The 24,788-nt window shown below is 43.0% G+C and overlaps 1 protein-coding gene across 2 annotated transcripts in view; it reads right to left on the reverse strand.

The window, feature by feature from the left end:
* Nucleotides 1–7,078: 7,078 nt before the first annotated feature.
* LOC136632309 (urokinase plasminogen activator surface receptor-like) overlaps nucleotides 7,079–24,788 on the reverse strand; it is a 40,641-nt gene continuing 22,931 nt past the window's right edge. For both annotated transcript variants that reach the window (XM_066607094.1, XM_066607093.1), the window contains 5 exons: nucleotides 21,531–21,668; nucleotides 19,045–19,185; nucleotides 15,879–16,034; nucleotides 9,052–9,183; nucleotides 7,079–7,989 (listed from right to left, as the gene is read on the reverse strand). In XM_066607094.1, coding sequence (XP_066463191.1) covers nucleotides 7,742–7,989; nucleotides 9,052–9,183; nucleotides 15,879–16,034; nucleotides 19,045–19,185; nucleotides 21,531–21,668 — 815 coding nt within the window. In that variant the 3' untranslated portion in view covers nucleotides 7,079–7,741. The remainder of the gene's footprint in view (nucleotides 7,990–9,051; nucleotides 9,184–15,878; nucleotides 16,035–19,044; nucleotides 19,186–21,530; nucleotides 21,669–24,788) is intronic.

Here is a 24,788-nt window from a genome sequence, read left to right on the forward strand (position 1 = left end):
TAGACAGAGCCGAGTGCTATGCTCTGCAGTTTTCATTAGCCCCATTGAAATGAACAGAAAGGCAGGGCGCAAGCATGGCTGAGACTCCATTCATTTCAATGGGGCAGACAGAGATAACTGACACAACGTTTGGTTATTTACATCACTAACATTGAAATGAATGGAACGGAATCACTCCATTCATTTCAATGGGGCTGACAAACAGTCATCTGTCTGCGCCATTAAGTAGAATGGAGCCGCTGCCACGCATGTGCATCCTGCAGTCCGTTCGCCACTATACTACAGAAATGGGACAAGGGATTGTGAACTGTAAAATAGGAGGGACATGAATCCCCCATTTTCAGGATCAGTGGGGGTCCTAGTGGTTGGACAGAAGGTCTTCATACCTGGCCTCTAAGACATACACTTCTACTGACCCAAAAACACAAAAGTCAGTTTCAATATGCTCAAAACCACGTAAATAAGCTACCAAGGTTTCGGGACTTTGTTCTGTGAAGCGTTGAAACAAAACTGCAACTTTTTCAGCCTACGGATCAGCGGTATGTCTGGATTAGGAAGAATGAAGCATACACTGAAAAGAACACCCATCTTACAATGAAACATGGCGGTGGCTCGGTGATGATCTGGGGCTGTTTTGTGTCCTCTGGTGCTGGAAACCTGAAGTATTTGGAGGGAAAGATGGATTCAATCAAGTACCAGGAAATCCTAGGAGTGGAGAAAGCCTTGTGTGAGGAAGCTGAATCTTGGGCGTCACTCCACCTCCCAACAGGACAATGATCCCAAACATACCTCAAAGTCCACCAAGGTTTGGTTTCAGAAGTCCTGGAAGATTCTGGAATGGCTGTTACAGTTGTCTGACTTAAACTCCATAAAAAATATTTGGCGGGATTTGAGGAATATGGTTGCAGCATGCAAACCCGAGAATATTAGTGAACTGGAGGCCACTGCCCATGAGGAATGGGTTACGATTCCTCAGGAGCGCTGTCAGAAGCGGCTGTCTAGCTATATATGCATCCTGTTTGCAGCAGGTTATAACAGCAAAAGGTGCTCTACTAAAGTACTAAAGACGCTTGTCATGAAGGGTTTGCATCAGGGGCGTAGCTAACGGCTCATGGGCCAGGGTGGAAAAGTTTATCTTGGGGCCCACTAACTTCTCTTAACTCCTTAATGCAGAGACGTAACTTGAAGCTCCTGGGCCCCAATGTAAAACCTGTAACAGGCCTCCAACTATAATGCTTTATTCATAGTACTGGGCTCCCTATATGGAGAAGAGAGGCCTTATGGGCCCCCTAAGGCTCCTGGGCCCGGGTGCAACCGCATTCCCTATAGTAACGCCAGTGGTTTGAAGAATTGTGGGGCTGCAGTAGCCATTAAGGCCGCCAGCACACGGGCGGAAATCCCGCCGCGGGATTTCCCGCGGGATTTCCGCCGCTGAAAGTTTGCATAGGAGTGCATTACAATACGCACTCCTATGCAGACGGCCGCGGTTTGGCCGCGCGAAATCTCGCGCGGCAAACAAACCGGGGCATGTCCTATTTTTCTGCGGGGCACGCACTCACCCAGCTGCCGGCTCCGGTCTGCGCATGCGCCGGCTGCGCCGCAGCCGGCACATGAAAGAGCTGGGGCCACCAGGCGCGGGTGAGTACGCGCTCGTCCCTGCAGGCTCTCGGGTCGGGTCCCGCAGCAAGAATTCTCGCTGCCGGATCCGACCCGCTCATGTGCAGGCGGCCTAAGGGGGAGTTTTGTGTTAAAGTTGGAGAAATCACTTGTTATATTAGTTGTGTTGAGCTATTTACATTGTTTTTTTTCTTGTTTTGCAAACAGCTGAAATTGTTTTGTCAATTTCGCAAATAATCTGCAATGGAGTTAATTCATTTTGATTGCAGTTGTATGTGACCTTTTTATTTTCTCAAGATAGTATCTCCTATTCATACAGTAAACATGATTTTCAGTGCTTCACAAATACTTGTCTTCCAAGTGCTGCTAATTTCCACAATAGCCATTTGGCCAAATGAAAGAATAGGAAGGAGCAACGATGTAAAAAGGGCAGACACTTCGCAGGAAAACTGTTACTGTATGCTCTCTATTTCACTTGCCACAGATTGTATTCTAGTCCAGAGTTGTATTCTGCTAGTTATACTATTGAGTCTACAGGCATGATGTCAGATTTACTCTGAACAGCCAAGCTGCGCTCCTATGTGCAAAGGGAAAGATAGTTTTTTTTTTCTTACATCAGATTAGAGTGCAGTGCTTGGTGTAAGAGCAACACTTCCCAGAATGCAGGTTACCACAACAAACTCTGGGCAGATACTGAACAATTAGGGGATGCTTGGATATTTCAGTTCTGAAGCCTGCAGAATTTTAAATGGGTACTGGTGTCATATGTCTCCACCAGAATAATGGGTGGAGACATGGTTTGGCAGTCCTGAGTATAATGAAATGCCCCCAGTGGCTGGGGGGCGGCTGATTGGCTGCCTCAGACGTGCCCTCCTGAGCTTGGCCTCCTGCCTCAACCTCCCGTCCCTTACGAACGCATGCTGCTGGAAACGGGCGCTGGCACAGAAGCTGCGCCCGCTACTGCTGCTAGCTGGCCAACTCCTGCAGCAACCCCCCTCCCGCTGACCAGGAACACATACCGCTGGAAGCGGCACCGGCACTCTGCAGCTGCTACTGCTGCTGCCTGCCCAACTTCTCCAACAACCCTCCAGGCTTCCACCAACACATGCCGCTGGAAGTGGTGCTGGCACTGAAACTGCAGCCACTATCGCTGCCAGCCACCCAGCTCATCCAGCAACCCCTCAACCCTCCAGTCCCCTACAAACACCTGCCGCTGGAAGCGACGCCAGCACTGAGGCTGTGGGCGCTACTGCTGCTGCTGGCCACCCAGATCCTCCAGCAACCACCTCAACCCTCCCGGCCCCTACCAACACATGCCGCTGGAAGCGCTGCCAGCACTGAAGCTGCAGGTGCTACTGCTGCTGCTGGCTGCCCAGCTCCTCCAGCAACCCCTCAACCCTCCCGCCCGACCACAAACAGTGCTGAAGGCTGCATGTGTACTACTGCCCCATGGCAGGCAATCCACAGCTGGAGGCATGACCTGGCCATTCCCTGTCCCTGAGCCCGGCCAACCCATGTCTCCACCCTTTCTTCCAGTGGAGACAAGATGCACCAGTACCTTTATAGATGTAGCTCTGGAGAATAATACAGGCTGTAACTTAGAATTAATACAGGACCAGTAATTTATTATACACTGATCAGCCATAAAATGAATGCCTAATATTGTGTAGTTCCTCCTTGTGCTATTAGAACAGCTCTGATGTTTTGAAGCATGGACCTGTAAAGCCACCAAGACATTAGCAACCGATGCTGTAAGTCCTGTCATTTGTGAGCTTCAGTCATCATGCATTGGATTGGTTTTTCCATCACATTTCACTGAAGCTCCCCAGAGATCTTGGGAATTTAGGGGACATGTCATCACCTTGATCTCTTGTTCCTTAAACCATTCTTGAAGAAATTCTGCAGTGTGGCAGGGTACATTATCCTGAAGACGCCACTGCCACTAGAGAATACCATTACCAGGAAGGGGTGCACTTACAATGCTGAGGTAGGTGATATTTGCATCCACATGGATGCCAGTACCTAAGTTTTCCTAGCAGGACATTGCCCAGAGCATCACACTGCCGGGCTTGCCTTCTTCCCATAGCGCATCCTGGTACAATCCTCACGTAAGTGACATACATGAAAATGTGATTCATCATATCAGGCCACCTTCTTCAATTGCTGCCTGGTCCATTTCTGATGACAGCAGTGTATAGGGTCAGCATGGGCGCACTGACCGCTCTCTGGCTACACGGCCCCATACGAAGCACTGTATGTGCTGACATCTTTCTATCATAAGCAGCATTAACTTTTTCATCAGTTTCTGCTACAGTAGTTCTTCTTTTGCTCGGAAGTCAATTAGATCTGTGTTCAGCAAAGCTCTTGCATTTTAATTTGTTTTAATATGAATCGTGATTAGCTTACTTTTAGTAATTTTTGCTGCACCACACACACTTCTCCAGCAGAGGGAGCTCTTGGATTATAAAACAAGTCTGTGCTCTAATACTAGTTGAAATTTCACCAAAAATAATCAAATGATGTTAAACTCTGTATCTGCTGACATTTAGAGCAGGTCCATGTGTGTTCGGAGCATGGGAATTGTGTAGAATAATACAAATCTTAGTCATCACATAAGATTGGCAATAGTGAAAATCCAATACGGAGATCACAGTCCTGGACTATTTTGGTAAAACCCCACAATAGACAAGTCTGGTCTATAATTTTGCAAACCTTATCCTAAATTGAATGAGCGTTGCCTTGATGTATATAATTTTACTGTGCACAAACAAGGGTTATTTTTTACTGGAACACCTGCATTTAACAATTGCGCGGTCCGATGACTTTGTTGTATAAATAACTGCACACTTCACAGCCAGGAGAGTGACTTAGCGACGTCATAAGGTGCTGAAAAAGACCGTCGAACAAGCTTCTTCCTGTAATAGGCCATTGTTGTATGAAGCCAGCGCTACGTGACTACGGACTAAATTATTCTGCACCACTTTTTAGGCCAACTGCTTTAGGCTGGCTTCACATGGGTGTATATGTGCGTGCAAAATACGCAGTGAATAGAACGTACTGATTTCAATGAGTTGGTTCACATGCACAACTTTTTCCTGCACATTTCAGTCGCGTAAAGAAAAAACCTGCAGCATGCTCTATTTTTCTGCGCATTTGCAGGAAGTCAATGGGGATGCACAAATGCATGCGCAATATGCTGGAAGATGCGTGAAACATGGTGTAATTGCGCAGGAAAAAGACTACATTGGAACTCATTAGACTAATTAAACATTTCAATGGCTGGGAACAATGGTTGTTTTTGGCGCACATAAATGCACATACCTTGCGCAAAAAGTATAGTAATATACGCCAATGTGTGCAAATACACACGCGCCCGTCTGAAGCCGGGCCTACTTAGCCTGAGTTGCATAGCAAGGAACTAAGGAGGAAATGTATTAATTGTGCACTACAATTGGGGTGTAAAAAATTCACAAATAATGGCAAAAGTTGAAAATTATAGCACAGATGTATGCCAGCTCATAGCTGCCATAGATTTGCATTTCTGGCGTGCGGGAAGCAAAATGTGCAAAAACGTATTAGGAAGCATCTACCTGTTTGTAATTTTGATGCATCTTTTTCAAGGCACTGCTGCTTAAAGGCGCCTACCCACTTGCGTTGCCGATTTTCGCGCGTGAAAAACGCGGCGTTTTCGCGTGGTTTTTGCGCGTTTTCCGCGGCGTTTTTTGCGCGTTTTTTGCAGCCCTCTATTGACAATCATGGGTGCATTAAGAGAAAAATAAGGACACATATGCAACTGACAGTTCCTATGTGAAAAAACCCCACGAAACGGAAAAAAAAACCCAGATGGACAAGAACACATTCTATACTAATTGCTCTTGAGAAAAAAACGCAAAACATTGCAGGAAAAAAAATCGCAAGTGGGTAGGCACCCTAAGGCTGGTATAAGATCACTAGCCTTAGTCACTTTCTTCCATTATCTTGAGAACATGTGTACTTTCCTACAAGTCTTGCTTCCTTGTGGATTGAAAATCAGTGTCGTTCTACCAAAACTGCCACAGTTGGCAGTTATTTTGCCTGGATTATGGCTGCTGCTAAATTTTCAGGGGCTATTAAGGGAAAATGTTACCTCAAAGGCTTGTCTTATCACAGGCTTCACCTGTCATCCAGTGAGTCTAGGCAGGACTTCTCACGAAGTGTGGTCAACAGAGGACATGCAAGCACACCTCTGCTCCATTGGAACTCCCATTAAAGTGAATGGAGCAGAGGTATCTTCTGCTACCCCAGACTTGGCAGGACGAGTTGTTGCTGGACTTCCTGAATTATGGGTAAAGCCTGCCGTGAGGCAACCTCAGTAAGGTAACATCAATTCCATTGGGTCCCCATTAATGACGGTATCATGAGTCTGTATTTTGGACAATCCTATAAGTTTGGAACTAATTTTACCCTTAGTTTTGGACATAATGAACATGTGTATAGTGAGAAATTTAATTAATCAGTTATGATTAACTAAGACTGTTGTCTCAGTTATACTGTTGACCTGAGCCATGGTGTGTTGGAAACACACAGCTCCGCACGGTGGTCCCAAATGGTACTGCAGGCTCAGCGTGATTAAGTTCTCTTGGTTATGCTTTGGGTAAAACAGGTAACTGGGCTAAAGGGGTATTCCCATCTTGGCTTTTAATGTCTGAGATGGGGAAACCCATCCTTCTGTTTCTGACCACCTGTTGGAGACAACCAAGCGCTTCAGCCCAGCACTGTTTCTATACGTGGGCTCCAACTTGTTGGCTGCCAACTATAGCAGCAGTTTCCCATCCCGGATATGAAAAGCTGAGATGGGAATACCCCTTTAATAAAACAAGAATACTGTCTATACAAAGAGAAGGGGAAACCAAATTTCTTCTAAAATATCTTGGGGAAAATGGCTTCCATTAGTGGATGCAGTGCAAATACAGTTTATAAATCTATGGTCGAGTTGGTGAAACTGGGAGTTGCGTTTTTCTTTTTCGCACCCTGCTTGTGGCATGGGAGGGTTGGGTTGGGAAGATTTTCATGTGTTCTAACTCTGTTGGATATTTTTGTACTTTGCCAATAAAAGCAAATGGTGGAAAGGGGTCATAAAGAAATACATAGGCAAAGAGGAAGGCAAAAAAGAATGACACTATCATGGTCATTGGATGGCAGGGTTGCCAAATCAAGGACTATGGCTTTTTAAGTGTCTACTTTTGGAATCTCAAAAGGTTAATTTTTTCTGCATGTAGGAGCGGGGGCATTCTCATTTGAAACAATAATCTGGATCCCACTTTCAAATGATCTATATCGTATATATTTAATTAGTACATTTTATTGCTGAAGAATCCTTCAAGTTCCTTCAAGGCTGGCTTCGAGGCTCTAAACTTATTGGTTGCATTATGCAAATTGTGTAGTAAAGTGAAGTGAGGTGAGACTGAAAGACCTAAGAATGTGTGAGACAATAAATTTAATTTCTGGGGTCAATCTGCAGCAACATTAGACATTCCAGAAGAAGCACAAGAATGATGTTATGCAAGACTTTTGAAGATCTGTAAAAAAAAAAAAAAAAGACTTCATTCCGGCAGCTGTATACCTGCTGAGAAACCTCAAGGCAGGGAGGATACATTATTTTCTTGTGATCGGTTTTGTGAATTTTCTATTCTCATATAGAGAATTGAAAAAAAAATGGTTATAGTTAATAATAATTAAAACACAAATTGGAAGGAGACTCAACAATAAGTCATACTTGTGAAGTAGTCAGTTGATGACCATCCAGTAGGAGTTGATGAACGGTGGTGGTGGTCATAATGCCATTATCCATGAGATAGAGGAAAGTCATTTTTTAGGCATACTAACCCAGTGTTCTGTGAATACCTCCATTCTCAAGTTATAATTGGGATCTAAATGTGGCATTCCATTACAGTTAATGCTTCCACCACCTTCAGGATTTGGCTTTAGAAGAACCAAAGTAAAATAGACACTCAGTACAGGAGCAGGAGCCTGAAGTTCAAGTAAAACTAATTTGCATCCAAATTCCGAACACGAGTTGAGTTCTCCAATATAAATAGTAAGTCTTTTGTACAAGTCTTTTTTTAGTGTTTTCTGTTGGATACTGCTAGGGAAAGTGTCTTATTATAGCATATACTAGGCTCATTAGGAAGGCTGGGAGCCTTATATCTGTGTTTAGTCTTGTGGAGCTATTGACCAAGTTGGTAGGGCTGTAGGTCTCCAGTGTAAAGTTATTGCAAAAGCTTCCGGCACAGCACTGGATCTCCGAAATGTTGGGTACGTTCTGTGATGGATATGTAGATGAGCAGAAGCCCACCGTACAGCAGCCCTTCATGATTGTCTTCCTGTTCTCATCTAGGAAACAACAAATGGTAAACCAGCTCAAAAGGTTCATCTTTAGAGATATGGAGGTCCAACAGTAGTGAGTGGCATGGTCCTTTGCTTGCAAGCAATTGCCTTAAAAACACGGGGCAGTACCCACTCATTTGCCTACACTATGTACTGAACCTATTATGGTTTTATGTGTGGCGTGTATGTGGAGGAAGGGTACGGAGGTAGCAGCCGTTAACATGACAGACACATCTTGATAGATGATCTGCAGCTTTGCAGTACATGGTACTTGATCTGTCATTGTCAAGTTAGCATTTGCTACATTTAGTAGTTATTTTGGGTGTATACACGTTTGGTGCCTGCGGCAACAACAATTACGTAGTTCAAGAATCTCAAAAACAAAACATTTTTTTGTAAATGTTGTGTAAGTCCGTAAGGCTTTTACAGTTATTTATTTCCCATCTTGAGCAACACTTAACCCCTTCAGTGGCAGATTTATTATTATCGTGTCAGCGCAGCAAGCCCCAGAGATTTTGCTGAGGTAATTTGAAGTGGCAAACGTGTACAGTGGCACAATAACTGTGTGTCCTGGCCAGCATTTCAGCACTAGAGCTGTCCACAGAAATCTTCTGGGGTTTAACTGCATGGTCAGTGCAGCAAGCCCCGGAGATTTTCCAGGCGTTCCAAGGTTTTAAAGGGGTATTCCAGTTAGTGCCCATAATTTCATATTTCCACTCATCCACTGGATGGGAGAAAACTGATAGAGCAGTGGTGGTCCAACTGCTGGGACTCCCAACTATCCCAAGAATGAGGGATATAATACTGCTCCCCTATGTACAGATATATAACTACTATCACACTGTCTCTCTACTAGACAAATACTGTTATGAGATTACTTATTTTTTGACTGGGTTTGCTCTTTATTAGTGAACTCTGGAAGAAAATAGTCTTGTGCCTGTATTTTCACCAATATTATGAGTATCTTTGTGCATTGCACACTATCGATGCTCTCCAGTTGGGAATAGATGACCCTTTTTTAACTGCAGGCTACAAATAACAAAAATGTAACTAAAGTCTAATACTTACCAAATGCCTGCATACATCGTATGAGCATCCCCTTACAGCGCACTGGAACTTGGTTCTCTACAGCACACTCATTGTTTCCAGTCTCCATACATCCAAAACATGATATTCCATTGTTGTTAGTTAGCATAGGAACTGGGAGGGAAAAATCATAACAAAAAACATGCAAAAAACAATGAGTATAAGCTGGAAGCTCTCGCTCATAGAGACATATTGTCACTGCGTATTATGATTGTACTAGTAATTATTAGGAAATTATAGCACCAGTGTTTCTGGTAGCACAGTGCGCCACACAGCTCTGCTACATGCATGTCCCGCACACATACAGCTCTGCTACATGCACGTCTCACACACACACAGCTCTGCTACATGCACATCTCACGGACACACACAGCTCTGCTACATGCATATCACATACAGCTCTGCTACATACATCCTTCATTCCATACAACAGGGATCACAAGCAGCACAGCAGAGTCCTGCACACACTAATCATCCCTGGTCATGTGACCCTGGGTTCCTCCTACAAAGGTGACTGATCACATGACAATGACATCATCACAGGTTCTGTAGGCACACGGCTGCTGTCCAGTTAGCTGGTCATTAGTATTCCATAGAAACTGAGGCCGCGGGGGGTTGTAGGGGATGTAGTCGGCCCATAATCTACACAGGGATGAAGGACCTGCGATGATGTCTCACGAAATGTAATCAGGGGCATGAGCACAAAACTCACGCACAGATGGATAGGTGGTCGTTAGTATTTTGACTAGTAATTATTAGGAAATTATAGTACCAGTGTTTCTGGTGGCACAATGTGCCACATAGCTCTGCTACATGCACGTCACACACACACAGCTCTGCTACGTATCTTTCAATTGCATGTGATTTACAAACTTCAGCAGCTTGCTGAGGAGACATATTTGCTCCTAGCTTTCGCATATGAGCTGCATATGATTTACGAACTTCAGCTGGTGGCTGAGATGAAATCATGGCTTGTCACAGTGACATGTAAGCTGCATTAGCTTTACAGCGGCATTGAACCCTCTGTGGTGACATGTTTGCATGGCAGCAACAGTTTGTTCCACCACTGGACAACAGTTGACGATTAGATGAAGGCTGGGCTGGTATTGAAGGCATTAGCACTTGAGATGACATGATATCATGTTCAGAAGATGTGAAGATAGCGATGAAGGACTATGCTTCAATGGTGTTGGTCAATATGCACCGCCAGCTATGTAAGTGGACATTTGTGAGGTGTCATTTATTGGAGTCTCCACACAGGTGTGCAGCTGTGTTACAACCAGCTACAAACTGCCAGACTGAGTACTGCTGTATCCATAGCAACTATGGCCGCGGGGAATTGTGGGGGATGTAGTCTGCCTGTAATCCCTCATTCAGTGCAGGAGGAGGATAAAGGACCTGTAATGATGTCACTACCATGTAGTCAGGTGGCAGAGCTAAGAGCCAGTAACTGACATCACAGGTGCTGTCAAGCTCTGCATATAACTTACACATGAGACACCCACAGGGATTGACGGACAAGTGGTCGTTAGCACTTTGATTTTTCACATGTGTGATATGTGTGTATCATGCATATTTGCTGCGTATGTTAAGTCCCCATAATGTATATTGGTGCTATGCTTTGTTTTTATGCTCATGAAAATAATGCAGGTGTGAGCGGCAAAGAATAAATCAATGAGCTTTTAGCACCAAATATTACGCAAATGAAAAATACACATGCCATGCACAGTGACAATTAGAACCCCAAACTATAATATTGGGAATGCCCTGAACCTTGGCAGTGATATTTCTTAGTGATAAATATGTTGATGCTACAAGAAGACCAAAGTATTAACATATCATTCATTAGGACTCAATGAGATTCACCAAAAACTAAATAACAGATGGATGAAATAAAGAATTTTCAGAAGATGCACTTCTCCACTTGTGATCCAGATGGGTACTATCCAGTGTAATGTAAGAGATTCCCCTCTGCTGCTCCCTCTTCCCTTTCACAACATGCAGTCTCACATACATACACAGACAGAAACGGCTGTGGCATTCACCCTTATCTGTCTTCTATTTACTGTTTTACGCTGGATGGATTTTTTGATGGGAAAGTCTGCAGGAAGTAAAGACTGCTCGATGGGGTAAAATATGTACATTTTTCCTACAGAACAGCAGGGTAATAAGAGACAAAAATTCCATAGCCACTAGCATGAAGCACACGCAGTCTGTAATTTTTGTGTAAGAACCTCAGCCCAGGAGTGTATATGGTAAAAATTACAAACCTGGTGCTTCAAATTCACAGGCCGAAAAAAAACAAAAAACATCTTTGCACGTGGAATTTTTAATCACATTTAGGTATTTTTTTTGCAGAAAATGCTATAAATATTGCACACCTGGTCACTGCAGCTGGATGATGTTGCTATTAAAATGATGGAAAATGCATGGAAAGAAAGAAAACCAGGAGCAATTTGTAAGCTTTCTGTCGTGGGTGTGTTCTCTGCATGCATCTCTTAGTACCCCATTTTTGGGTCACATGTGGGTAATAAGAGACTTATACGTCTGTCGTTGTTTCTTGCGGGTTAAGTGCTTATAAACACCGTCTAAACACTGTCAGGAACGTATGCTAAGAAAAACATCCGCTACAATTACAGCATGGTTGCTATGGATGTCGCTTTTAGAGATGTTTATAGAGGAATGACATTCTCTGAAGCTGCTCGACATCCCAATGTACCAAAGCCTTCATTCGGTAAACACTATAAAGACATGGGTAATATAAATTCTGTAGAAGAATGCAAACAAGAACTATCAGAGGAAGATGAAGATAGCTGGGCAGAATGTTTGTGAGCATGGCATCCAACATACAGGTGCCTATCCAATCCCTTTAACAGAGTGGCAGACGAGTGTCAAGGGAACACATTCCAAACAGTTTCCTTGTATGTTATTCAAACTTTAGCAAAGGCAGCGCTCCAAGGGTAAAGTGAAGGAAAAAGTCATGCGCACATCGTGGGTTTCAATGTGGGGCGAGAAATATTATATAACGCACCCTGATCTAGCGTCCTACAGGGAGACCCCAGACGCCTGGCATACGTGGGGAGCTGGGAGGGTAAAGTGATGGTTTGTCAAGGCAGCACTTACCAGGCTCCTTCCCGGAGGGAACACATGAAGCAGAGGCCAGAGTATCACTGCAGGCCACCAAGGACACCCCTAGGATAGAGAGATGCCCACTAAACAGGATGACAGGAGTTGTAGTTGTCATGGATGACACCACCGTTCCTACACATAGACTGGAAAAAGACTGCTTGTCAGTCGAAATGTTGTCTGCTTGCGCACTTTTTTTAAAATAAAGATGGGCACTTAACCATGTGATTACTGTGCTATTTGGAATCCCTGATGCGGCTCTAACAACATAAGTTCCTACACATACCGGTATGACCCTCGGCAGAGAATAAATAAAGCCACAGACAGTTCTTGCGTACCACAGGTCTCTAGGAACGGTTAGAGCCCAGTTTAACTTTACTTGAAAACTTGACCAGATTATTCATGGCAGTTCAATTAAAGACTTTACAGTGTGAGCAAATGACTTCAAAACATAGTACCTCCACACGGCTCTCATAATCTCAAAGACCCACATGTGTGAACAAAGACTATTTTCTTACAGTACCTCCACCCCAACTTGAAGATGCGTAGGTATGACAATTAAAGAGTGTACCTCTACGCGGTGATCCTGGCTCTGGACGGCAGCATAGGAAACTTAGACGGAGGTAGTACCTCTGCATTGGCCTTGAGAAGAAGTAATTACTTACAAATGGTCTCTCACACTTGGGGGGCTCACTCCACTCACATCCAGAACACAGGCAGCATGGGAAATCTCTCCTCCACTTCCATCTTCACCACAAGGAGGCTGAAAGTACCTCCATGTGGCTCTGTGTTAGGTGACAGACAAGATGGAACGGCTTTCCCGCTCTCTATCACTCCTATTTATACCTTCTCTCATACCACATGACATAATAGACTTGATACATTTACATGCAGGCTTTGGATTTTATTAAAAGTTAACCCTTCTAGTGCTGCAGCTGTGCAACACACACACTGGAAATGACAGACTTGCACAGTGCACCCACATAAGACAAACATGTATGACATGTATGGAGGGGAACAGGATGATGTACTGCGCCACTACACTGATGTGCCCGGGCCCCCTGAACAGTGGAGGTCTGGCACACTTCTAATCCAAGTAAACTGTGTGACCTGGGTCTTCCCCTTTTGGTGTATCCACCAGACATCTACACAGAGAAACAGAGTCAGTCATATTCTTATATGAAGAATCATGTTCAGAGGGGATATTTAAAATTTTCTCTAATACCTCCTTGAGGCCGTGGGGAGTTCAAGTATTGAGGCGAAAGATGTAAAACATCTCCTTTGTTTTTAGATGTGAAAACTCTCTTTGAGGGATTTTCTCCAGTGGTGTGATTTGCATTTTTGAGAGATCCAGATCATGATGAAGAAAAAAGTGTTTTGAAACACTAGGTTTTAAGAAGCCGCATTTGATGTTATACCTGTGTTGGTTTGCCCTTACTCTTAGTGTTCTGGTCGTCCGGTCAATGTATCTCAAGTTGCACGGCATTCTATCATATAAATGACATTACTCGATCCGCAGTTTAGGAACTGTTTCAGCATTATTTCTTCTGCTTCCAATTGGATCTCCTTACGTTTGTGGCAAATGTTCTCGCACCCTTTCTTTCCACACTAATAGGAAGCTTGGATCAGAGGTTCTAATGTATTGATGGTCTTGGAAATGTGGTGCTTCGCATAAACAGATCCAATTGGAAGCAGAACAAATAACGCTGAAACAGTTCCTAAACTGCGGATCGAGTAGCGTCATCTATATGATAGAATGCCCGTGCAACCTGAGAGACATAGGCCAGACGGCCAGAACACTAAGAGTAAGGGCAAACCAACACAGGTATAACATCAAACGTGGCTTCTGAAAACCTAGTGTTTCAAAACACTTTTTTCTTCATCATGATCTGGATCCATCAAAGATGCAAATCACACCACTGGAGAAAATCCCTCAAGGAGAGTTTGCACATCTAAAAACAAAGGAGATGTTTTACATCTTTCGCCTCACTCCCCACGGCCTCAATGAGGTATCAGAGAAAATGTAAAATATCCCCTCTGAACATGATTCTTCATATAAGAATATAACTGACTGTTTCACCCTTCGCGCCTTGCGTCATGTGACATGCAACGAGCAGGCCGCGCCATCAAACGACGACTCCATGCTGACAAGGGAGCAAGGGCGTGTAAGTTCCTGGACTGTATATAATACATTAAAAGTGTTGTTTGTATGCTTGAAAAAGACGCTTAAAAGGGTTGAAACGCGTTGCTGTATTGTCATTGCTGCTGTGATTGGTATATAAATGGAAGATACCATCTTTCTATCATTATCACTGGATCTTTTGCTGGATATCATTTGGATACTGGAAACCCCTGCAAGGGATAAGGAACTGCTATTCAAGATCAGAGGTGTTCTCTATATGAGACAGCCTTGTGAAGTAAGTCCTGTCCTTTGTTTTTTGCCTTATACCAGCTGTCTTTTATGGGTTGTATTTACACCCTGGAGCGATGGGGGAGTTTTCTTATGGCTTGACCATAATTGTCTCTTCTGGTATGTTATTCCGAGACTGATGTTCCATCTCCATAGTTCCCCAATAATGGTCTTCCCAAAATCGAATCATAACTTTCTGTATTCAGTTTTCAAGTTTTTGTAACTTTGTTTCTAATAAACATATAAAAACCAAACTTGGTACAATTGTCTGTCAGCGGTGTCTCGTCTCTTGTTTCCCTTCCATCACTTGTATGATGTATAGGGAAGGGCTGCCACGTCTCTGATTTCCCCTTGTGGAAAATATGAGACACCATTTGGGGTAATAAGAGTCTGAGCACTAAGCAGGGGGTATTCAGACCTGCATTTTTCACAAGCGTTTTTCATACTCATGAAAAAAATTGTCCTATTTTGGTCCATATTATGGACACAAATTGCCATTAAAATTAATGGGATTCTGTAAATATGCATGATACATGCATATTCACTGTGTATTAACGCATGAAAGCAGGTGAAATCTATGGAACTTTCTTGCCTTTTTCTTGTGAGCATGAAAAATGCAGTGAATACATGTGTTAAAAAAAGAAGGACCCAAAGCGCAGTAAATACCTGCACTTTTGGTCCGTGGAAATGCTATGTAGCTGCATATGCTCTTGTGAATAAGCTCTTGGACTCATATGGCTGATTAGTCTGCAGATTTATGGCTAGTACTGTGCTTCCTCAAAAATAAGACCTACCTTGATAATAAGCCCTACCCTGATTTTATGAGGGGGGTTGAAATATAAGCCCTCCCCAAAAATAAGACCAGCGCGAGGGATCCAGATGCCGCTGGCTAGGTGGGTTTAAGACACTGACAAAAAATAAGACACTGTGCCTCTTTTGGGGCAAAAATTAATAGAAGACAGTGTCTTATTTTTGGGGAAACACGGTAAATGAGGATATTTTCATTTTTCCTTTTGGAAACTCTTCTTTACCCGCTAGGTATGTGGACTTTATGACCTCAGGTGACGTTACAGTGGACTTCACAGCTGTTGTGTGACAAAGGAAACACATGTTCCTATTGTGTTTCCACAGAAGTAGTTTCTCCTCTTATGTAGAAACCACATTGTAGCACTTTATGAAAACCACAAGCAAATGTTTTACTTGTTTAAATGAGATGTGTGACCATGTTATAACGTCCCCTCGCACGTCATTGATAGGCCTGTGTTGTACTTACTGGACAAGCGGCCATCGTTACAGCGATTTGCACCATTGCAGCAGGAAAGATAAGTGTAACGTTGATAACTTCCTGTGTTAAAGGCAAACACGTCTGTACATTGCTCAGTCTTTCCTGATCCACAACCTTTCACATACGAAGATCTAGAAGATACCCCTGAAAGAAAACATGGCAGGTCAACAACGCACACATAAGGGTTACATTAACATCTCTAGGATTACCAGCTCTTATTCTTTACGATGATGATGGCTGATGGTCATTTATCAATTATTACACCAAAGACACAGAGTTACTGTTCCAGGGTCATCTCTTGGTTGTTCATATTACTTATATTCCTTGTTTTTGGACTACTATGTTTCATAGAAAGGAATTATCTGCTCATAGGTTTCCTAACGCATTGCTCATTTTTTGGAGGGTTACACTGTATCAGTCTTTTAGCCTTTACTGACTATAGATACAAGCTGCTTGATGATGAACTCGTCCTTCAGAAGAATGGTCACTGACTTTTTAGCTGCATTGCAGTAGATTGGAAATGTATACGCAAAAATTGTTCCCCTGAAGCCAAGGCCGTTGAGAACAGTTGTGAGGGTTTGAAGCTGGGAACTTCCGTGCTCCAGGCGGTGTTGCTCCCTAGTGAGCTATTCAGCTTGCAGGACAGTCCCCCTGCTTAACCTTGCCCAGTTCCTTGCTCCTAGAACCCAGCTCCTGCAATCTAGCTCCTGACTAGCTCCACCCCACACTGATTGGACTTCCTATAAAAACCTGTCCCTCCCTCAGTGCATGATTATTGTGCTCCTTGCCTTTAGTCAAGGTTTTCTACTCCTTCTTACATGATTGCTGCTACCTACCGTTACCGACCTCCAGCTAAATCCTAACTATGCTACCTGCCTACTCCCTTGTACCACAACACATACCTACTGTCACCGACCTGCAGCTGAATCCTGACTGCATAACCTGCCTGCTCCCTTGTACCACAACAGATACCTTCCGTAACCGACCCTTGGCTTTTCTTGACCACACTATCTGCCCACTCGGGTTACAGCATGAGGCTCTGTACTCACTCCCGACCGTAACAACAGTGCTCAAGAACCAAAGACATGCCATAAATTCAAGTCCTTTCGAATACTATGAGACGTACGGAGAGAAGGAAGCCCCAAATCAGTTGATCTCTATCTACTTCCCCAAGAATAATGTCAACCTATGATGGTTCTTCATTTCCACATGCACCATGAAGAAGAGAAGGAGGAAACCTTAACTCAACAATGGGTGTTGAGTAAGGATTGGTGAAGGACTCTCCATCCCAAAGATGACTTATTGGTGGACTGGAAACCATAACCGGAATGCTTCATTTTCATTTTAAGCTTGCATTTGATTGACTGTTCATTTCTAATCATAGTAAGACTTTGATGTGCCATTATCTACACCCTTATCTTGGCCTCCTTTGCAGATATTGTGACCATCGGTTATCACATCACTTATCAGAATTGAACAAAAATTCTAGGAGTTTGAACTAAATTGCAAAAGAACATTTTCCCCTTGTCTGCAGCTGGAACCCAGTGATCCAGCCGGCACGTTGACTAGAGCCGTACATTTTTCTCCAAAAGACAAGCGCTGCAAACAGCAATATGTAAATAGCAGATCAATTTCATGGAGTGTTAAAAAGAGATGGGATAAAGAGTTCTGATGCGCACATCAAAAACCAAATGGAAATTAAGCTGCAAGACTTTATTTATAATGACAAGACAGCAGCCGGCACGTATGATTAAATAGCCTCCTGGGTGCGTCATTCGGCACAGTCTGACTAGAAAATAGGCCATTGAAAGCTGATCACTGGGGTGCCAATGTTGACTCTCAAAAAAGTAGAAGTTAAAGAAAAACTTTATACCTTCAGGATGGATTTAGAAGAGAGTTCAAGCGAGAAAATTTAATTTCTTTTATTTTACCAGGCAGAATATTTGTAAGTACCCAAAGAAGCCATTTAAAGAAAGAATCTTATATTTATGGAAAATAGTTACACAACGACCCCAATAAGAAATAAAAATCCAAACTTGATTATTTCTGTGAGAGAGGTTTTACAGTTTTATGTAAATAAGTCTTAAATTGGTTCTTCAGGATAAAAAAAGCTTGTCTGCTATTTTTTCTAAAAACAGCACCACACCGGTCCACAGGTTGTGGCTGATATTGCAGCTCAGACTCATTCACTTCCGTGGAGCTGAGCTGCAATAACAGACACAACCCATGAACAATTATGATGCTGTTTATGCAAGAAAAAAGGTTTTAAGTCATTGCATAACGAAAAGTTCTGCGACTTTGCAATATACCTTGAGTTTGTTTAGCAACTAGCTCTTGTCCCGTCCCACCCCCTCCCATTGCAAACAGCTGGCAAGGGGCGGAGAGGAGGAGCGAAGGGGGTGGGAGATTAGCAATCACGCACCTAAACTCCTTCCCACCTCTCTTCTCAGGCAGCTTCCATTGGCTCCCATAGGAGTCTATGGGTGTTGCCACTGTATTCTGGCCAGAAGATAGTCCCTGAACTATATTTTCTGGCCGGCGTAAAAAAACGCCTGAGCAGAATCCGCACCGTATGCACTATCTTGGTTGGCTGGGCGCTTTTCCGCTGCGGGAATATGCCCATCTGAACTGATGCATTGTAAACCAATGCATCAGATGGGCAGCGTATATTGGCCGGCTGTAAAAGCGCGGGTGATATACACTCATGTGAATGAAGCCAAATGCTGTAACCCTTAAGAGTACTTTCACATGGGTGGAATATTTCTGCATTCCACAGCCAAAAATGTAGAAAATTCTGCGCCAAAATCCACATGTATACATGTGGGTAACAAGAGTGGAAAACCGCAGCAGCAGATTTAGCTGCAGGATGCCGAAATATTCCGCCCATGTGAAAGGGCCATTACTACTTCTCACTGCTGAGGGTTTGCTTCAGCTATTTCCAGTCTAGGCAAACCCTAGTGAGCTGGATATAGTACATTTGTATAGGCATATTCTTCTTACATCTCAGGGATGCCGGATTATTGGAATTATAATGGATACCCATTTATTGACCACTATAAGAGAAGTATCGCTGATTCAGAAATGGTCACATCAAATGAAGCAATGCTCAAGCTTTATCCTTAGCAGATAACATGACTTCTACCAGAGCTCTCACCGTTCCACCACTCTTCCGTGACCAGGTCCACGCAGTTGTTGTTGACTTCATCACAAAATATAGACTGATATGGATACGAACAGTCCAACATAGGACTTCTGCAAGAGTTACATTCTAAGCGGTTTGAGAAAACCGGAGCAGCTGCGAAGGGAAACAATATATCAGTCTTACTTGTATTCATTTGCATGTGGACATAGAAAACTCCAGTTTTTCAACTCCAAGTAAAAAAATGCAATGTTTTATAGATAAGGAGGAAGTGACATGTTGGATATTTGCTAGTAATTATTTGGCATTTGTCCTACATGTAGAACTCTATGATAGCAACAGAGTGACTGGCAGGCCAAGTGGAAGACTTGCTGTTTTAGCAACAGAAGAAGCACAACTAGTTGATGCTGCAGTCCAGCTGCCCTTGACAGTGCACTGTGGGACCTTGCAACTTCAGGGCTCGTTCACATCGCATCAAAATCGTGCAGATGTTCGCCGTGCAAAAAAATCACGATAAAACCACCCGCAAATCGTGTGAATGGACGATTTTCCGAGATTGAGTCCTGAGCCTCATTAGTGTTAAACTTGCCCATTCAGACGATCGAAAGTGGCGTGTTGCCGAAAATATGCGCTGCTGAGAGAGATTTTTATTTCGTCTGAGCAGCACAAAACCTTCAAATCATTACATACACCCATCAGAAATTCTTTATCAGCACTACCCTCTGCTAATCTCTCTTCCCCCTCACTCTTTCTCCTATTGCCATTGTTTAGCAGTGCCAGCTAAATAATGGCAATGTTTAGCTAACACTTCTAATCTCACTCCCCTTCTCCCTCACATACAATTCTAAAGCATTCTTTGTCACCTAGTTACGTTTTTTGGTCAAAAGATATGTCAAGACCTGTCTTTTTGTGCAGCAGGGAATTTCAGTCGCTGTTGTCCTATCTTTTTAGGTGTGATTTATTTTTTCGTGCAGCTTAAAATTCTTCATCTGAACATTTCCATAGGAAGCCATTGGTTCTATTAGTCACGATTTTTTTACATGTGTAACTTAGCTACTAGAGATGAGTGAGCGTAATCGCTAAGGGCAAATACTCGATCGAGTATTGACTTTTGCGAGTACCTGCCCGCTTGTCTCAAAAGATTCGGGTGCTGGCGGGGGTGAACGGTGAGTTGCAGGAGTGAGCAGGGGGGAGTGGGGGGAGAAACACCCCCCCCCCCCCGTTCCTCCCCGCCAGCACCCACATCTTTTGAGACGAGCCGGCAGGTACTTGCAAAAGGCAATTCTCGCGAGAGTGTTTGCCCTTAGCGAGTACGCTCACTCATCTATATTAGCTACGCAAAATCGTCCATATGAAAGAGCCCTCAAGCGGTGTTTATCTCATAGCTGGATTTGTTTGTGGGTGCAGTATATTTCAACTGTTACGAAGCTGCGTTGCAAATATTGTTGAGCAGAAATGGCGTGATACCACGTTAGCCAGAAAAATGTATGTGATGTTAACTATTCTTGTATAAATGAGAGACAAGCGTGTTATACAGGTGATACCGTTATTGGCAAACCAGGACTAATATATTTGCAAGCTTTTGTGGATACTTAAGCCTCTTCATTGGGCTTTAGTCACAGATGTATCTGAAGAAAGCTATAAGTATATACACAACAGAGAAAAGACATAATGTGATCAATTTCCATTTAAAGAGGCAGAGTAACAAGGAGGAAGAGCACAGCAATTAAATAATGATAAACCAGGGTCATAGAACTATGGCTTGTATATAAAATGAAGAGGTGATGATTTAGGAAGTCACAAATCACGTAAAATGAATCATAAACCCAGGTGCTTAATTTAGTCCTTGTGGTAATGTCTGGAAAGCCCTGATTAGTTTATCTGCCCATGTCAATTTCTAAATGACTTTTGAGTACTAAAATAGCTAAAAAACATAACAGAGAGGGAAGAATTTGGGAATCCAAGCTGATGAGGACTTTTAGGATATTAACACAAGGACTAAATTTAGCACCCGGTTTTATGACTCATTATGCTTGGTTTGTGGCTTCCCAAATTATCACCTCTTCCCCTTTCATCTTATATATAAAACTTAGTTCTATGACCCTCGTCTATCATATTTATATGCTGGGCTTTTCCTCCATTTGTTATCCTGCCTTTTGAGATGTAAATTAATCACACTGTGTCTCTGTTCTGTTGTGTATACATTTATATGTTTCTTCAGATATAGTTTTGTCTAAGTATGATGAAAAGGCCTAAGAAGCCTCAAAAGTTTGCAAATATAACTTTTCTGTCTAGCCAAACTAAAATCAACCTCCTTTGTCATATATAGTGTTCTAGATATATATTTTAGCCCAATAAAATGTGTTGCCGATGGTAACCGATCAGATGTCTGCTCTTATTGTACTGTATTGGTCAATAATGTGCAACCTGTGGCTCTCCAGCTCTGGTGAAGCTAGCCCTCCCAGCATACCCTGCCAGATGCAGATGTTGTGGCTACTTACTGGAGTATCGGTTGAGGTTGCAGAAGTCACTCTCGCAGCATGTTGCTGTCATGTAGACTGATCGACTCCCTGTATCGATGATTGATGTTTGGTTGCATAGTTGGGTGGTGGAGCAGCCTTTCATCACAGTGTTACCATCTGCAGATTACAAAAGAGATGACTGGTTGATATATTCATAATCTTAATTTTAATTGTGGTTGAAAACCTCAGCAAAAGCGTGTGACCGCAGCCTTAGACTACCAATGCACCACCAGTACTTAGTGTGCATTGACTAGTCTTCCCTGTGGCCATCTTGGACATATGAGGTGGGGCACCAGGAACAGGTAGATTGACACCTGAGCCAGGAAGAGGACAGCACCACGTAATAAACCTACCCTCTTCCATCCTGGGACAAATTGTGACCCCAGGACCAGAGGATTGCTTTACACAGTGTCCATAAGACCTACCCAGCCTCCACTATTTTTGTCAACTGCTTCATATTCATTGTACGTTGGCAGGCCATGCTTAGTAATAATGGTCTACACAGTTCTGTGTGTCATGTCTTGGTATATTGGTTGTGAACTTACGCCAAAGCACTGTACATCACATTCTTTGCTTAACACAAGACCAATGATAAGAAAACAGGAAGAAATCTGTGCAGGGGAAGCAATCACAATGCAGCATAGGTGAAGTGTCTGTTGCAGGCTCTGCAAATCATGTATCCTGGTTTTTCAAAGCAGACCTTCATTCACCCATTAGAGTGGTAATAAAACTTCTACCTTCTGAAACCGTGAGGGAGTTTTGTTTGTGTTACATTACAGCTTGCATGGGGTTAGACAAAAGCAGACAAGCAAGCTTGCCTTCCAACAGGCTGAGAAAAGCAGCTTCAGCAGGAATAGATGTTACTCACCCTGCCTGGCTCCAATGATGAGTCTCAGTGAGAAGCTGCATCTACAGCTAAAAGCCATATCCAGTTGTTAGGCAACTGGACAACTCTCCTTGTCTCTACATCAGCAACTGCCTTTCTAGATTTGACTGCAGCTTTCCTTCTCATTGTGAGTGTTAGAGCTGGTTGTTGGGCAAGCAGCAGCCACTGATCATATCAAGCCTGGTGACCTATTTAAAGTGTAATCAATGTGCTATGTCTGCAGATTGTGGTTCTTACCCTTGCATATCTCTTCTTCTTCTGCAACTGATCTTGACTCCTAAAAGACCTTGACCTTATGCATGTTCCTGCATATTGCTTCTATCTCACCCTTGAGCTTGTTTGCCTTGCATTTATGTTCCTACGCATAGCTCTCATTCTTGACTAATGGCCCTTTTACACGCAACAAATAGCCCTCAAAATTTGTTAAAATAGCTGAAAGTGAGTGCTAATTGTTACATGTAAATGCGGGCAGTTGGGCACTATTTGTTCACTTGCCATTAGCCATGGGTTTTTAGCTAGCATAAAAACCAGCATCCGGCCACTTAAAGATGTTTCATTTGAATGGGATTTCTCCAGTCTTTTGAGCGGCTGCGGGATAGGTTTTATTTGCCCTGCATACACAATGAGTGCACTGTTTACTCATGCCTTGAGAAAACAGTTGAACCTGCTGGCCAGATAATCCCTCGCATAAACACACCTGAGCAAACATCTGCTACTGAGTTTACTTTAGCTAATGAGGGAAAATAGAAATGATTGTTATTTTATGCAAAAATGATGTCGATTCGTTCAATCGTTCGACTATTTAAGCAAATCATTGCATGTAAAAGGGGCTTAAGTTCCTATGGTCTTATCCAGTCCTCTGGATTGTCACATTTTGACTTTCCTGAGACAATCCTTGGCTCCATTCCTTACTACAATACTGCTCCCTCAATGCTCCTGCCACTGTTCCGTGGGCCGTGATCTGAACGTTTGACCAGGAAAGTCCATTTACTCATGCAGTGCTTAAGGGTAAAGAATGGATAGATTCCTAGGACTGAGCATCTCAGTCTACACAGTGCAAACCGATTGTGGGTTAGAGAAACCACATCTCCGGTGAAAAACAATAGGACACTTAAAAACTCTTACGAAAGTGTTGAAATGTGAATAAACACAGCAATTTATACATCATTGACGATGACATGCGAACATGAGAAGATTAAACTATGCTTGGAAACCTTCTATAAGAATGTGTTTCCTTTTGATGAAGGAGTTTTTGGTTTTGATGCCTCCACAGATGTTGATATGTAAATGCCAGTTTTTCTTGCAGTGGCTCTCCGAGTTAACAATCCATTATAGGATAAGCATTGAAATTAATTAGTGTCCACAGTGTTAATTGATTTAAAGGAACTAGTGGAGGCAGCTCTCAGCTTTATCTTACAGAGCATCCCTAACATGCATGCCCTAACAAGATTCAGGACAAATGGATACAATTAAAAACAGAACATTAGTCTACAGTTAGTGTCCAAAACCCCATTAGAACAACTAGTGGGCGATGTCCATTATTGGAAACCTTTGAGATACATGTGTTCCTTAAGAGTGGCTTTGTGTTTCAGCCTTTGCTCTGGTTAATAGAGAACAGTCTTGATCAGGGAAGCCCCTCTCTTTCCTTTGTCCGCCCTAACAGAGCAAAAGCATAGTGAATAGGTTGCCCAAAGTAGACAACACCTTTAAACAGGGTGTCTCATGAAGACACATCCTTTCTAAATGCCTTCTTAGGATATCGTAATGGATGGTCCCTGCACAGAACTTACCTTCTATGAGCCAGAGTACTTTAAAAGGACTGCTCTCACTCTGCTGGACTCATTCTGTCCATGGTCAGCCATACATGTTTGCTGCAGCGGCTGAGGATTTCTGAAGCTGAACCTGAGGTGATCAACTTATTTCCAGGACTACGTCTACCTAAAAAGGGGTTGGCATAACCCTTTTAAAAGGTCTAACGACATAGACTCATGTCTAGTTTTTCATCAAGTATGCCTGCTATGTCTTCTGCTCCTGTGCTTTACAGGGTGGACAGATGCATGTTAAATATGCGTCTTGGTAAAGATTTGTTTCTGCCCAAGGGCCTGTTAAATCATTCTTCAGCAAGTAAGTACATCAGCCGTGTCTGGGATGTGCCTTCACTGCAGAAATATTGTATAGACATTCCCAGCTTGGGGACCTACCTTTAATTTACAACTATGACAGAAGCAGTTTACACAACGTCAGTCCCCCTAAAACAATTTCATTTTCATAGACTACCCCAAAATGTTTTGGGGAACATAGGGCTTAGTTATTATTTAAAATTGGAGTGAATATTTGTTTTGTAGAGTTTT

The sequence above is a fragment of the Eleutherodactylus coqui genome, chromosome 6, assembly GCF_035609145.1.
Source record: "Eleutherodactylus coqui strain aEleCoq1 chromosome 6, aEleCoq1.hap1, whole genome shotgun sequence".
NCBI classification, from domain to species: domain Eukaryota; kingdom Metazoa; phylum Chordata; class Amphibia; order Anura; family Eleutherodactylidae; genus Eleutherodactylus; species Eleutherodactylus coqui.